The following is a 17,038-nucleotide window of genomic DNA, read 5'->3' as shown; positions in this document are numbered from 1 at the left end:
CAAAGTTATCTAGGATTCATGCAGCTGGCAAGAAATCTAGACCTTCCTTGTTCTGTCTCATATCCTATTAATGACCAAGCCTGTAGGTCCTTCCCACACTTTTGGACTGGCTTCTCTTTCAGTCCCTTATCTGCTCTTCTATTTTTACATTTCTTCAAGAAGGCACTTACTCACTTGGAACATAATAACATGGGTCAAGGGTCAAATAACTTAATCAAAGTCAATTTATAAAGAGAAGGCAGATTAAACATCTCAGCAGAAACAGTTTGCTAGAGGCTTTCTCTTAAAGCCAGTGCTCTCCTCTGAACATGTATCTTCCTTGTCTCTCTGTCTCTGTTGCTCTTTCCACTCTGGAGAAGCCTGTGTTCTCTCTGGAACGTGTACTTCCTCTTTCTCTCCCCTCACATTTTTCTAAGTTTTACTCAATAGAAACTATTTCACTTTACAAAACAAAACACCCCCCCCCCAACACACACACACACACACACACACACACACACACAAAATGTAGTTTAGTGGGAAGATTCTATGTTTTACCACTGAGACGTTAAAGCCTAACCAAGATTTCACAAACTACCCCCAGTGCCAGGTAATGTCATCTATTGGCCTTTTTCCAGAGAGTCAAATAAATCCTGAAAGAGATCAACTAGTACAAAAGACACCCGCTCATGGCTGAGACATTTGGGGCACTCCAGGCCCCTGCCCAAATAGAACTCTGGTACCACTTGCTCCCACAATTCCAAGGTCGCCACCATGCTTTTGCCAAACTCCATCATCTCAGGACCAAGCCTTACTGATGAAAATTCACATATTTGGGTCCCTGTGAATGAAATCTCCAGGTTCCCTCAGAGTTGGAATGGGTTACCTCCCCTTATCTCCCTGTACTTCCGGAAGCTGTGGCAGTAACATCCACACCCCAAAGCCCCCCACCCAGTTAAAAATTTAACTCCAACTGTACTGCCCAATGAAAAATTCTGATTTCCTAAGAGCACATGGCTATGACATCTCCAAATTCTACAATATTGATGATCCAGTAGTAGTACAGTAATTGGATGGAATGTAAGGTCGAAGGCAACAAAGCTTGACTAACAAAATATAAACACAGAAGGCTTAACCTGTAACAACATCTTAGTAATTCCTCATACGAGGACTTAAAGTATCCATGGTGAGATATAATAATTCACATTAATTTTCTTTTAAGGAAATGTTTTTTGATCATTCTGTAATTTACTGTCACCACTGTGCTTATAATATATTGGGACTGAAGTGATAGCCCAGCGGGTAGGGAGTCTGCTTTGCATGTAGCCGACCTGAATTCGATTCCTCTATCCCCGTCTAAGAGCCTGGCAAGCTACAGAGTATCCCGCCCACACGGCAGAGCCTGGCAAGCTCCCCATGGCATATTTGATATGCCAAAACTAGTAACACGAGTCTCACAATGAAGAAGTTACTGGTGCCCGCTTGAGCAAATTGATGAACAACGGGATGACAGTCCTACAGTGCTGTAATTTATTGATAACAAGCAATATAAAAGAAATAATATTGGGTCTACTATGGGGGCTGGTTTGAGGGGTGGCTGGGAAAATTGGAGACAATGGTGGGACTGGTGCTGGAATACTGAATGCCTGTAACAAATCATCATGAAGAACTTTGTTTATATAAATTGTAGGGGAATTAAAAAAAATTTATATGTAAATCTTACCTACTTTATGTAAACTCCAAAATATATTAGCACAGAATTTTGTAAAAGTTTTATTTATGACAGGTAAGATAGGATGATCATTACCATAATGAAATCCAAGTATAAAATAAAATTTAATGCAGTATACTTTAGATTCCAGAGCTGATAACTTACTTTTATAAATGAAAATAGACATTTTGTAATATAGTATTAAATAGTTTTCATTTCTGTATTTACATAAGTTAAAATAATATAGCAATCACAAATTGGCTCTTACAGATTTACCTTCTGATCATTTTATTTGCCATTTCTTTAAGGTTTGTTGGCACAAGCAATATAAGGTAAACTTGTTATGTGCCTAAGGGGGCAGGTTGGGGTTGGGAGGGAAACTGAGGACACTGGTGGAGGGAAGGTCACACTGGTGATGTTGGAACAGTAAATGATTGAAGCAAATGTATTATAAACAACTTTGTAAATCACGGTGTTTTAATAAAAATAAATTTTAAAAAAAGTAACCAAGGCTATCATGTAAAAGACGCTTTACACTCAACTTCAAATGGGCCTGGCTTATATACTGAAATCCTTCATCAGTTTAAATGTATAATCTTCAATTGCCCAAAATGGTTCTGACAAATCCAACTTAGAAGAAAAATTTAATGCAGTCCTAGAGGCCATGGCAGGAACCACACATACTGGAGAGGGCATGGCCACGGTCAGAACAGCCATGTTCAAACTGGATAAATAAACGCAAACATTCCTGTGGCTAAGACCCAAGAATGGTAGTATATAATACCAGGAGGCTGGCTCCATAGCTTGGAGGCTGGCCTCACACGCTGGGGGAAAGTCATTCCAGAAAGAGAAGGGAACACCAAGTAAAATGTGATTGGAGATCCCGCGAGGGGAGGGAGATGCGTGCTGAAAGGAGACTAGAGACTGAACATAATGCCACTCAATACCCCTACTGCAAACCACAACACCCAAAAGGAGAGAGAGAGAACAAACTGGAATGCCCCGCCACAGAGGCAGGGTGGGGTGGGAAGGATGGGGTTGGGGGGGTGGGAGGGATACTGGGTTCAATGGTAGTGGAGAATGGACACTGGTGGAGGGATGGGCTCTCGAACATTGCATGAGGGAAAAAACAAGCACGAAAATGTGTGAATCTGTAACTGTACCCACACTGTGACTCACTAATTAAACAATAAATAAATTAAAAACAAAACAAAACAAAAACAAAGATCAGTTTGCTGAGCAGCTCTTCTTGGGTGCAGACGATCATGACCTCCAGTGACTTCCCAGGTCAGTCCAGACTAGGACCCTACAACAACTGTCAGATACTAGAAACCTAGGCGAGCTCACCTGGATGCAACAAACTACCGAGCACAGTTGTCTCAAATCCTCTATTGTCACACAAGTAACACAACTTGCACAAGTTTGATTGTTTGATCATACTGCATCGCTGACTGCCAGAAATCCATAGAGGCACAGGCTTGAGATTGCAGACTGGGGCAATGGATCACTGCTCAGCCTGCTTGAACTCAGAGCTTCAGCCTGAGCTCCCAGAAAGCACCCAGAATAATGGGTTAAAAAAAAAATGAAGGAAGCTGCATTAAATGACAGAAGCAGAGGCTTTTGTAGATGTATTCTTGAAAGACTGGAAACAGTGTCAGTGGGGGACGTAGTGAAAAGTGAACCTCACTGACTGTTGGTGGGCAAGCTATAGGTTCAGTCTCCACGGAAAACAGGATGGAGGCTTCTGAAAAAAGAACAGTGTTTCCATACGACTGACTTCTTGACATCTAGTCCTCAAAGCACAAACCCATTACTTAAAAAGGATATATGCACACCTCTGTTTACTACAGTGCTAAGTAACTCCCACTATATGAAAACAACTCAAAGGTTCAAGAATCTACGAGTGAGTAAAGTAGTTGTGGTACATACTAACTATGGTACACTATGAAGCTGTAAGAAAAGTTAAGACCTCGTATTTCCCCGCAATTTTTAATTCGGAGGATGTCATGTTAAATAAAATAAATGACACGAAAGAGACAAATCTGGATGAGCTCACTCATTTATGATGCAAAGAGACACAAAACAAGAGAAAAGACAGTATTGGATGATGACAAAGTTTTGGTCTTGGATAATAAAGCCAGAGACCAGGCAGTTGGGTAAGGAAAGATGTGGACTCAAAGTGACACAAGTACCATGGAGGGGGATCTGGGGCACTCTGGTGACGGGGAAGGGACAGTGACTTTATACATCAAAACCATAAACGTAACACAACTGTAACCGTGTCTCATCAACTGCAAAAAAAAAAATAATAACTGGAGGAAATTGTTCCTTTGGGGAAATATCTGAAGGTTCTCAAAACTCAAAAAGAAAATGTGCGGGATGGAGCCATGCTGTCCAAACAGCACTGCAGAACGAAACCCAATCATCAACAGCTTTGTAATGTGCTATCTTACTATGAGTCAATTAAAAAAAAGAGAAAAATTTAAATTATTTATCAGATCCCAGTCATGAAGACTAAAAAAGTCCTGATGAGAGAGAGAGAAGAGAGAGAGGAAAACAAGCACCTGCGACAGAGGCAAGCGGGAGGCGGGGGCGGGAGGGGACCTGAGACACTGGTGCTGGGAAACGAGCACTGGTGCCGGGTACTGTGTGACTGAAATCCAATCACGAACAGCTGTCTAAGGGTCTATCCCACAGTGATTCAATAAAAAAGTTAAAAAGAAAAAGTCCTGACTACTAATAAATCAACAGTTATTTTCTGCTACATTGTGCGTCTTCAATCTAAGCCTTACTTACCAAAATCATATGGGCTATTAGATTGCCTCCAAGAGCTCCAAAAGTATAATATACGAGGGCCTGCAAAAGAATCAGAGATGCTTAACTAAATTTATGCATAAGTTTTCCCAACACAATTTGTGCTATTCAATGGTTTTAGTAGTATTACCTTTGCCTGACTTGAATTAACACCAAGTCCGGAGGCATAAAGAAAGCCAAGAGCCTGCAATAAAACAAGAGAAAAGAATTCTTTCTTTACTGGAGATTCTTCTAAGCCAGACATAATCCTATTAACAATGAAGAGATGCAATAGTCTTTACATGGTACCAGATTTGGACTGTGGAAATTTGTAAAATGCAGATTACAAGCTGTATCAAGTTTTTAAATTTTCAAATTTACATATATTTTCAAATTACACCATGAAAATATAATTTAAACATGCTGAAAAGTTTAGCTCAAACATCAAAGAGAATTTAATCAACTGTTAACCTTAGAAAGAAAGCTGAATACACAAATGGCTTTTATTCTGATGAGCAGTTTAGAGAACAAAACAACTCCCGAATCACTCCGTCATTATATTACTATCTGTGGAAAGGGGGATACATAATGAAAATGGACAAGATAAATTATACCAAGATGGAAAGAGGCAGCAAGGAACTCTAGTTGAAAGGATCAACGGAAGAAAGTCACTTTATAATTCAGAGCACACACAATTTTCTTAAGAGAAAACTAAAGTGAAACACTCAAACCCAAATAGCAATGCAGTGGTAAGGTTCTTTATTTTGCCTTCGAAGAATCATTCCCGCAGGCATGAAGGCACAAACTAGTTAAAAAGGCAGGCGTGGGGCCAGAATAATAGTACAATGGATAGAGCATTTTCCTTGTATGTACATGGCCTGCATTAGTAATGTTAGTTCCCTGGCAACCCATATGGTCCCCCCAGGACCTCTGGAAGTAATTCCTGAGTGCAGAGCCAGGAGTAACCCCTGAGCATCGCTGGTATAACCCAAAAAGACCATAAATTAAATAAAAAATAAAAATGTTTTTTAAAAAAGTAGAAATGTTATTAAAAAAAAAAAAAGCAGGTGTTACAGGAGCTATTGCAATCAAATTCCATAAGCTCCTTCGTTTACATTTTCAGCTTCCCTTGTAAAGTTAGGTAGGGCATGTGCGGGGATGGAGCTGGAAGGAATGGGAGCCAATTGCAGGCCACGCCCTAATAAACATTCCCGAGAATCCTTCAGAGCTTTTCCTCCCTTCACAGGGCCTGCAGAGCTGTGTCCCAGGTGAGGCAGTTCCATGACAGAAACATGCCGTGACTCAACCCTAGGAAGAGAGTCACGGGCAGGAGAAACAGCTCTCCTGCCCACGGTTTCCTTCTCTACTGAACATGGATGGAACACGAAGTAAACTGTAGGGACTGGAGAGATAATTTGGGGTAAGGCACGTGCCTTGCAGGAGCTCACCCATGTCCGATCCCTGGCACAGCACATGTGGTTCCCTGAGCACTGTCAGCAGTGATACCTGAGCTCTGAGCTGAGTCAGGAGGAAGCCCTGGGTACAAAAAACTATGCACCCCCCACTTCGCCTACTACTCTAAAGTGAACTTTAGTGTTAAGCCACTGTAATTTGGGGCTTTTGCTTACTTTATCACTGGAATTACAGTGGTGAGTGCTTGGCAATGTATAAAACATTAGCACGCAAGGCTGCAATATTACTGGAAAGAATGCCTTAAAGGTTCCTCAATGACATGCCACAGAGATGCCTCCAGACCTTGAGCCAGGCTGTCTCATCAAGGGCAACCCGGAGGGGGGATGGGTGAGTTCCCCTCCCCACCCCAACAGAGCCCCAGCAGCCAAAATTTCCAGAACTCTGCTGTATAACCAAGATATCTCATAGTTTACACCACTGATGTACCAAGAGCAGCACACTACATTTGATGGGGTTTAAAGTAGAAGGCAATCAATCTCAGGGGGAAAACACACACACACACACACACACACACGGCTCAACCTGTAACAACATGTTACTAATCTCTTATAGAAGGGCTTAATGGCTCCAGGGTGAAATACAACAATCTTCACACACTTTCCTCTAAGGAAAATTTTTGGGATCATTTTTAGCAGATTATTCATAACAAGCAATACAAAAATAAATTATTTTGGCTCTGCTTTGGGGGCAGTGGCTGGGGTTCAGGGTGGATATCTGTAATAAGGTAGTGGGAAGGTGTAATAATGGTGATGAGCTTGGTGTTCGAATATTAAATGTAATAAACTATTGTGATCAACTTTATAAAAATAGAATAAAATAAAGTTCCTCAGAACAGAATGTAACCTGAATATATCCAAAAGAGTTTTATACAAATGGATTTATACAAATGGAAACAAGCTCTGGAAAAAAAGGATCAATTAAGATAGACCTATCTGTAAACTAGAGATGAGATTATGTTAGAATTGCACACTTTTACAGAAACCAATGGTCACTCCTGCTATTGCTTATTTGAAATGTGTTTAAACTTTAAGCAAATGCCACCTCCTCCAATAAAACCAAATTACTGAAGGCATTTTACTAAATAAAGGTGATGGCTAAGTCTAGGTGTCCACTATAGTCCAGCAATATTAACAGGGACTCAGGCAGATATTATGTATCAAATGGTATGACACAGCAGGGAACAGAACATCTCTTATAATGCAGCTTAATCAAACATATTTCACTTGATCTCTGACATATCCATGAAATACAGATGGAGAATGATGGATCTGAAGAAAAGGCTGGAGAAATAGTTAAAACTGTAGCCGTCAGTTCAATCCTGGCACTGCTGGATGTGGCATTTATCACAAATAAGCAAATAAAATCACCACAAAGGAGCAAAGTGACAAATGGAAGGTAGACGCTTCTGCAGAAAAATTCTCAGAAAAAAATAGGCAGAAACTGTTCTAGAAGAAAAAAAATTAAGTGGTATATCCCTGAATGGATATTCTTAAAATCATGGGTATAAAGTAAATATTCTGGTTCAGTACCGTATGTGAATAGGGTGTGGATACATAATATAAATATTTATTAGAATAGAAAGATGAAGACTACTGATTTGAGAATAGTTTACAGAATAGTAGACCATGGTACCTCACTTTAGTACGGAATTTATGTGTTCAAAATACAGAGAGCAAGGTCTATGTGTGCACTAGTATGGCAGCAGCTTGGCTATCTGGGGGTTATATACATGTTTACTTTTCTGATTTTGCTAGTTTGTATTTCTAACATTTTTTTTTTTTTTTTTTTTTTGCTTTTTGGGTCACACCCGACCCAACTCAGGGGTTACTCCTGGCTCTGCACTCAGAAATCACCCCTGGCGGTGCTCGGGGGACCATATGGGATGCTGGGAATCGAACCGGGGTCGGCTGCATGCAAGGCAAACGCCCTACCCACTGTGCTATCGCTCCAGCCCCTCTAACATGTTATAATGGTCAAGTATGTATATGTAAAGCAAAACATTAACTAGATTAACAAGAATGGAACACCTGAAATCTGTAAAGTATTCAATAAGGAGCAAGCTTTATATTTTATTTTCCATAGCTCTAATTTGAAAACTTGTGAATAATAACTCTAAATCCCTGGGGTTTGGCGAGTGTAGCGACAGAATTGCACATGCACCATAAGTGATGCTCAACGCTCTCAGACCAAAGGGAAAAACTGTCCAAGACTGGTAAACTGACGGGCAACAAAATTAGTATTTAGAGATATTTACCTTGTGATCTGATATTTCAAAACACAGAGACTAAAGGGCTTAAAGAACAGGAGCTGTGTCTGGAGAGATTCTCCACTGAACGTAAACTTACAGTCTGTCCCTTGGGAGAGCCTTCCTCGGTCAGTTTCTCAAACATCTCTTTAGCTGCCTGGACATTCTGGGTCAAGTGATCACCAAACAGAAGTGCATAGGACACTCTCTCCTGGGCCTTGGTATGGTTCAAGCCTGCCGCTTTCTGAAGATACCGGTAAGCTCTTTAAAAGCAAAACAATAAAAAGGAAGCAATATTTTGTACGGCCATTACATACTTTCAAAGCCTTCTAAAATGCAACATAAATCATTTCCTTATCCCACAGAATCCCTCTGATATTCTGGTAGCTATTTCTACCACGTTGTTGACTTTTAGCCTTAAAAACCATTTTCCTTCTTGGTTTTACAGAGGTGCCAGCTGCTCTGTGGACTATAATACCTTAGAACAGTCTCATTACAGTAGTGGTAATTAAAAAAAGTTACACTTCCTTCTTCCTTTTGTTTGGTTTGGCTTTGTGGCCACACCTGACAGGGCTCAGGGATTACTCCCAGCTCTGTGCTCCGGGATTCCTCCTGAGAAGGTTCGGAGACGAATCGTGGTGCTGGGGATTGAACCCAGGTAGGGTAATGCAAGGCTGGACTAACTCTCCTTCCCCAAAATACTAGTTTTACAATGAATTTTAGAAATATGGTATCAGTAAATAACCCAATGTTAAGCATTGCTGTTTTCTTTTTAAATCGCCTCAGCTTCATTAAAAAAAAAAAAAATTTGTATTGAATATTTTAAATTTTCGACTCTGCCCCCAAAGCACTTTGAAAATATGTAATTTTTTTATAGACCAGGAAAATGACAAAGCAAAATGAAAAACCACAAACAACAAAGAAAAAAATGGGATATGGCTCAAGGAGAGGGGCACGTGCCTTGCACCTGTGGGACCCCAAAGCAGGTCTCCCCTCTGGCACTACCATTGCCACTCAGGCCCGGTGAGCGCCAAGGACACCTCGGGCAGCTCGGAGCCTTTGGGCTGGCAGCACTGGGCAGAGTGTCACTCGGAGTGGCCCCTGCAGAGGCCCCTATTAAAACCAAAACCAAAACCATAACCAATTCCTTTTGCTTTAAGTCATTTTAAATTCTAAACAGGATAGGTATTCTGGATTCTCTTCTTTAGTCTATTTACACTTTGCTCACTGTTCAATCTTGATTCACTGATTTACAATCTTTTTTTTTTCCCCTGTAAGCTAAACTCTGACTTAGAAAATAAAACGCCACCAATGTCCATGTGGATATATGTTATGTATTATGCTTTTCTTATAATGTGACTTCAGAAAGCCTTTTTTATACCCCGGGAAAAAATTATATCACTTATTTGGATTTGGTGGTGCTACCTACTCTCTTTTGTGGCTTTTCTTATTGCTTCCATTGAGGATTTTCATCCCAGTTTGGAACATCATCTCTGCTTCCTGCATTTGTCTTCTTTTAGCAGCCTCTTCTTCAGCTGAAAATAAATGTCAGATGCATTTAAATGGATTTAAATTGTATACTAATTATCAAACATCAGTATGCATTCTTTTTTTGGGGAATTCATATAAACACAGTTAAAGAAATTTCCCCATTTCCTTATCAGAGACACATGATTTATACTTTTTCTATTTCGACAAAATATTTATCTGCATTTTATCTATGTTATATCTGTATCTACTTGACCAAAAAAAAAAAAACCACCATAGAAGACAAACCCAAATTTTAAAAGGCATGACTCGCAAAATTATTTTAATGGGGGGGGAAGATATACCTTTTTCCTTATCATTTTTTTAATCATTTTAATTAAAATCCCAGGATTTTCATCACTGTTGATTAAATTTTCATGATTAATTAATTCCACCATCAAAGCCATCACCGGAAAGCATACTTTCCTTACACCTGTGTCCCAAGGACCTCTGCTGATCCCCACCCCTGACCTTCTGCCACCCCATGTAACCTCAGTTCTATAGAAAATTCTTTTATGATGACATTGACTATTTGTTGTTCCCTTGTCTATAAAATAATTTTATTTTACAAAAGGCATATTTAAGATCTTAAAATGTATATAATTTATTTAAAAATGTGGGGAGACCTTTGACTAGGGGCTAACATCTGCTGTAATCAGGACAGAAAGAACATTAAGAACAACAGAAAGAGCTGGCGGGGTGACGCAGGTGGGGGAGTGTATGACGGGCACCTGCAAGGCCCCCACTGGACCCTGGGCGGTCTGTGAGAGCCCAAGTACCACTACTGGCTGGCACCAAATAGTACTCTGCCCGGAGAATCCTGGTGCCCAACAATGCCCACTGTGGCCCCTATAAAAACTACTAGCAAAAAAAAAAAAAAATACTGCTTTAGGCAAGGGACACTTTAGCTTTGTAGAAAAACATTTTATTTTATATTTAAAATATTTTAAATTTTAAAAATTAAATATTTTAAAGTCTATTTTAATATTTTAAATATATATATATTGTTCGAGCAGGCACCAGTAACGTCTCTCACTGTGAGACTTATTGTTACTGTTTTTGGCATATCCAATATGCACGGGTAGCTCTGCCGTGCGGGCTCAATACTCTCAGTAGCTTGCCGGGCTCTCCGAGAGGGGCAGAGGAATCGAACTCGGGTCAGCCACGTGAAAGGCAAATGCCCAACCGCTGTGCTATCATATATATATATATATTTTTTGGACTGAAGCGATAGCACAGTGGGTAAGGTGTTTGCCTTGCACGGGGCCGACTTTGATTCCTTTGTCCCTCTCGGAGAGCCCGGCAAGCTACCAAGAGTATCCCGTCTGCACAGCAGAGCCTGGCAAGCTCCCTGTGGCGTATTCGATATGCCAAAAACAGTAACAAGTCTCACAAAGGAGACGTTACTGATGCCTGCTCGAGCAAATCGATGAACAATGGGATGACAGTGCTACAGTGCTATTTTAAATTTTAAAAATTTTAAAAATATTTAAATATTTTAAATATTTAAAATTTTCTATTTTGCCCCCAATAACTGATACAACTTTGAAAACAACTAATCGCAATAAACTCAAAAATTATTCTGCCATTCAAAATGAGACAAAGAAAGGGAATGGACAGTGTCCACTGAAAACAAACCCTTGGACTCAAGGGTTTGAGTAACCAAGGCAGAGAGCAGGAACTGGGGTGGAGTAGAAGTGACATCAGAAGAGCGGTGGAGGGTCTGCAACACTTCGGTACAGACAGAGGCATTGTACCTTGGCACACCTAAAGCATGACGGTCAATACTATTGTAAACCATGTCACCTCAGTAACAGAAATAATTATGTTCCCATCCTAATAACGCATTTTAACAGAAATCTAGAACTATGGAGACATCTGAATGTTTTGTCAGGACCAATGCTTACAGAAATACATGTATGTGAGTTCTCTTATCTGCGGAATACTGACCACTGGATGAGGAAATGTGATGTGGTAAAAGGGGACACTTAGCTTGCCCCAGACCCAGTGTTTAGAGGAGACAGAAAAGGAAAGAAATCATGGGGGGAAGAGGAGAATGAGAAGTAACGTCTTAACAAGCATCAGGGCTTCTGTTATACCAGTGATCTTGGTGAGGGTTTGTGCTCAAAACACAGATTCAACCGAACCGAAAGCATGAGATCTAAGTGGCAACCACGGGAACTTTGTGAAGTCCCTGTCAAGGTGACAGGCAAGGGTGGGGTGGGGGTTGGGATGGGGAGGGAATCTGGGAACACTAGTGGAGGATTGGTGTTGGATTGCTGTATGCTTAAGACTTTGTAACAAAAGTAACTTTGTAAATCATGGCTCTTCAATAAAATTTTTAGAAAAAGTGAGTTCTTACAAAAACAAAATTTGACATTAAACTGAATACTATTCACAATGGTTTATATCTTTACATCCCAGGTGAACTATACTTGGTATTATCTTCTAGGAATGCCTAAATATTTTCTTTCCCATTTTTACTGACCATTATTTGGAACCTAAGAGAATTCCAGAGGATGGTTTAATACCGGTATATAACCCAGCACACTAAAGCTCAGTGCTATACTACCAAGGCAAGTTCCCAGAAGGGCTGAATACCTGTCAGAGTCATTATTCTGAGAATGTTATTTGGCATTAAGGAAAAAATGTTTCAGATTTTATGTTTCCTTTCTAGTGAGAAAAGGTTACCTGAAAACAGCTTTCCATTAGAGGTGGGTCTTTCAGATGCACGTACAGGCTTATAATGATCAAATATAGTTGTCAAATGTTAACGTCTTTTGGAGAAGGTGTACCAAGGGTCCAACTGAGTGCCTCATACATGCAGGGCACATGCTCTACCACTGGTCTAATGGTATATCGTATATTTTGCTCCAGAATTTTTTTTTTAGGCCACACTGGACAGTACTCAGGGGTTTATTCCTGGCTCTGTGCTCAGAGGTCACCCCTGGCAGTGCTTGGGGGACCCTACAGGGTGAAGGAGATGGAAGCTGGTTGTTGCGTGCAAGGCAAGAGTCCCACCTGCCGTACTATCACTATGTCCCTGCCTCAAGAATTTTAAAAAGGCATTATCTGTTTTTCTTCTAACAATTATCAACCCCCAACATAACACTGCTTCCTGTAGTGCCAAAACACGTCATTGATTGAGCAGTCTGTCCAGTGTTTACAGAAATGACAGTGAATACCAACACCAAACCTTAAGAAAAACATCAGTGTAAGAAACTGCTCAAGGGACAACTTAGATGAAACGTGTTACATGCCCTCTGCTCCTAAGAAAGACATGTCATAAACATGTCATCAACACTATTTTTGACCACGGCAGAAAAGAAAGGATGGCTAGAGAAAGACCTTAACCCTGATGTTCACCGTCCCCCGACATGCCTTTTACGGAACAGTACTCACTTTCACAAAAGCCCCACTTTTTATCTGCCTTGTAGTCGTAGGTGGTAGCACACCACAGCCTTCCGTCGTCCCGGCCGTCTGAGGTACACTCGTCATATTCCTTATTCAGGAAAAGAAAAGGGAAGTGGCAGGGTTCCCCATGTGCTGTGCCTTCAATGGCAGTCAGAACTGGAAAGACAAGGAAAGAGAAACATCTAAATATGAACCACACCTCTGGCACTTAAGGAGCCGGCGCTGTCAATTTCAGTAATTAGATTTTGAAAGTGAAGATAGAGAATTTGTAGCGAGGGATATAAATGAGTTAGCAATGGTTTTCTTTTAAGGGTGACTTGAGGATGCATCAACCTAGTAAGATTAACATCTATAATTAGCATTGAACTTCTAAAGGTCTTAAGGAACAATATCCACATAATATCAAGTCTACGGCAAAATTCCTGCCCAATTAGAGAGTGAAAAAAATCGGGCAAATGGAATGAGTCACCTTCACTGCTCTGTGCAACTCTGTTTTCTAATCTGAACTCTGCATATCAATTTCTACAACCATAAAAAGTTAGACAGAAAAAACGCTCCCGAGGTCAAGTTCACCTGAACCTTGGGGATCTCCCAGCATTGTATTAGGTACTTATGGTTGCTTTTTTTGTCCACACCTAAAAATGCTCAGTAAATACTTCCCTGGAGCAGTGTTCAGGGGTTTATTTAGTGGAATCCTGGGGGACCCTGAGGTGCTGAGGGTCAAACTTGAGGATCTCGTGTGCAAAACACACGCTCCAGAGCACCGAGCTCTCTTCCCGGCCCCTAAGCTTCCTTCTTTGCCAGACTGCAGTTCCCACCAGACACAGCCGACGGAGACTCTATCTGCAACTGGTTCTCTAGGTCATTTCAAAGTATCTCCTTGGTTCTCGAGATTATGACAAATGTCCGACATGAGGTAAAGCAGAGGTCTCTGCTGTATAAAACTGACTGCTTGGCAAGGAAGTGAAATGAAAGTGCAGTCGATGTTGCGGGAAGGAAAGGAACTGAGGGTTGCCATGAACCACAAATATGATCAGGAGGAGGGGGAGATGGAGGGTTGCGGGAAGAAGTGCTGGAGGCCAAGGGAACTGTGCATGCTGACAGTCGGATGAAGGAGAGCACAGCGCATCAGAGGTCGGAGCTCAGAACAGGCAGGATGAGTGCCAGAGTGACTCAGACAAGAGGAGGGACGGAAGAAGCGTGAGATGACAGACGGGAGATTCGGAACCTGAGTCTTGGTAAGGAGTCTGGACGTTAGCCTGAGAACAAAGAAAACTCACCTAAGAGTTTTAAGTCGGCGTGACATGGCCAGATAGACATTTTATGAAGAGAGAGGACAGCGGCATGGAGGGAAGCAAAGCTTTATGCAAGGTGACCGGTTTCACGGTGGTGGTAAGGGTGGAATCAAGAGGCAATGGGGGTCTGAAGAGGATGATGGGGTGAAAAAGCAGAGCACTCAGGGGCCCCAGGAAAGCATAGAGAGGGCTACTTACTGACCAGAGGTGCACATGAGAGGAGTCAAGCAAGGTTCCCAGGAATTAGGCTTCAGGAAGGAAGTAGATGGTTGCCCTTACCAAGACAGAGAACATGAAAGGAGCAGGTTAATGGGTAGGGATGAAGTGGCGCATGAGAGAGACAAATTAAGACGTGACCCTGTCATAGACAAGGTGGCTATTCAAACAAGCAAAATAGAGGAAGACGTTTTCTACATCTTTTTGGTCGTAGCCCGAGAGAAAGTTCTCCAGCATACAGCTAAATCTGAAGCCAAGAGTCGGCTTGGCTCCAAACACTGAATAAGAGCTACCCAGGAGACCAGGTGAGCAGCGTTCAAACTAGAAACATATATGGCATAAGCACTGTTCACTTCTACTGGCTACTTTAACATGGAAAATTTAATTAGGCATCAGAGCTCAGTGATTAAGGGTGTAGGTTCAGGGGCTAAAGTGATCGTATGGCAGACACGGCACTTGCCTTGCACACAGCCAACCCCGGGTCGATGCCTGGCACCCCACGTAGTCCTCCCTGCAAGCCCACCACAGTGAGTCCCGAGCACAGAGCCAAGAGCGCCGAGCACTGCTGATGTGGGTGTCCCTCCACCGCGCCTCCCAAAATGAGTATAGGTTCTGGAATCAAAATACTTGATCCGAAACCTACTACTTATTAGCTGTGTAAAGAAAAAACAGCTTAATAGTATTTAGTTTGCGGAAACTTACACTCTGTAAGTGGTTCAAACATACGAGTGAACTCTCTGTCATGTAATGGGACCATACCGCAGAAGAGAAACTGGAAAGATTCAAGGTGCTGCTGGCAACAAGTTTTAATTAACTGCTGATTCAGCACTAACTTTGGGAGGAAATAAACTCCCAGGGGGCACCTACTTCAACTTAACTAAAAGTGAATGTTGATCCCATCTGGATGTTTATCAGTAAATTACAGGCAAAAAAAAATCTGTATCTTTCAATTGTCCCCTCCATGCAAAATCACAACAGGGAAACTGTTACTATCTGTTAAGCTGTTTCAAAGTCTTCCAAAAGACACTGTGGTACTTCCTAGCTTTAATTTTCTCCAATAAAGACTACTCACTACAGTGTCTCATTCTTTTTATAGAGAAATTTTGCAAAATTTTCAACTTATTCTGCAAGAAATTAAGAAATTTAGGACATAAAAACAATGATCAGTTTAAGATATAATGGTAATTCTGGCTATGGCAAAAATAAAGCGGAGCATGCAATTGAAGTTATTGACAGTGATAAGACAGGGATGTCAGTATGTCAATTTTGCATCTTCATATAGTCACATTTTTTCCTAAATAAAGAATTATATCTGACAATCATGACAAAAATCAATAATGACAAAATATCACAAGCTTTAACTTCGGGTATACGAGGACTTAATAATGAATAGACTGCTTTATAACTGAGTCAACAGAAATCTTCTCTTAAAAAGTTAAGAAAACTAGAAAATATGTATTTTTAAAGCACCCAAATCTGCAATCTTTACTGTTGTCCAGAGTGTGGGTAAATGACTACTCATACTGTTGGCAGGAGCACAACAATATAAATTAGCATAATCTTGGGGCTGGAGCGATAGCACAGTGGGTAGGGCCTTTGCCTTGCACGAGGCCGACCCGGGTTCGATCCCCAGCATCCCATATGGTCCCTCAAGCACTGCCAGGAATAATTCCTGAGTGCAAAGCCAGGAGTAATCCCTGAGCATCACTGGGTGTGACCCAAAAAGCAAATAAATAAATAAATAAATAAATAAATAAATAAGCATAATCTCGTATTGAGGGACATTCAGTAGTATCTATTAGAAACTGAAAGGCCTAGAATCAGAGAGATAGTGCAGTCTGTAGGGTGCTTATGTTATATGCAGCTGTCCTAGGTTCATTCCCTAACACTCTACAAGGTTCCCCAAGACCCCAGGACTGATCTCTGAGCCTGAAGTGAGCCCTGAGCACAGATGGGCATTTTCCCCAAAACCAGAAATTAAAAGGTCCTAGATACTCCCTACCCATTTTCCATAATTACCACACCATATGTGATGGGGCATTAGGCAACAAATCATAGAGGGAAATATATATATGCCTCTCAGAGAGCCTGGCAAGCTACCAAGAGTATCCCACCCGCACGGCAGAGCCTGGCAAGCTCCCCGTGGCGTATTCGATGTGCCAAAAACAGTAAACAGGTCTCATTCCCTTGACCCTGAAAGAGCCTCCAACCATTGGGAAAGACGAGTAAGGAGAGGCTGCTAAAAATCTCAGGGCTGGAACAAATGGAGACATTACTGGTGTCCGCTCGAGTAAATCGATGAACAACGGGATGACAGTGAGACAGTGAGACAGTGATATTTGGATCCCAATTTTGCATTTCTTGTATTTTTACTTACAGAAGTGC

General features: G+C 41.3%; 1 protein-coding gene across 1 annotated transcript in view; it reads right to left on the bottom strand.

Moving 5' to 3' along the window:
- The window catches only part of SEL1L (SEL1L adaptor subunit of ERAD E3 ubiquitin ligase), a 62,025-nt gene that overhangs the window by 27,364 nt on the left and 17,623 nt on the right, over positions 1 to 17,038 (bottom strand). Inside the window, exons 4-8 of the mRNA XM_055130927.1 lie at positions 13,131 to 13,298; positions 9,631 to 9,736; positions 8,302 to 8,464; positions 4,635 to 4,688; positions 4,487 to 4,546 (exon numbers count right to left, since the gene is read on the bottom strand). Coding sequence (XP_054986902.1) covers positions 4,487 to 4,546; positions 4,635 to 4,688; positions 8,302 to 8,464; positions 9,631 to 9,736; positions 13,131 to 13,298 — 551 coding nt within the window. The remainder of the gene's footprint in view (positions 1 to 4,486; positions 4,547 to 4,634; positions 4,689 to 8,301; positions 8,465 to 9,630; positions 9,737 to 13,130; positions 13,299 to 17,038) is intronic.

This window comes from Sorex araneus, chromosome 3 (genome assembly GCF_027595985.1).
Source record: "Sorex araneus isolate mSorAra2 chromosome 3, mSorAra2.pri, whole genome shotgun sequence".
Classification (NCBI taxonomy): Eukaryota; Metazoa; Chordata; class Mammalia; order Eulipotyphla; family Soricidae; genus Sorex; species Sorex araneus.
This window is presented reverse-complemented; position numbering and strand designations above follow the sequence as displayed.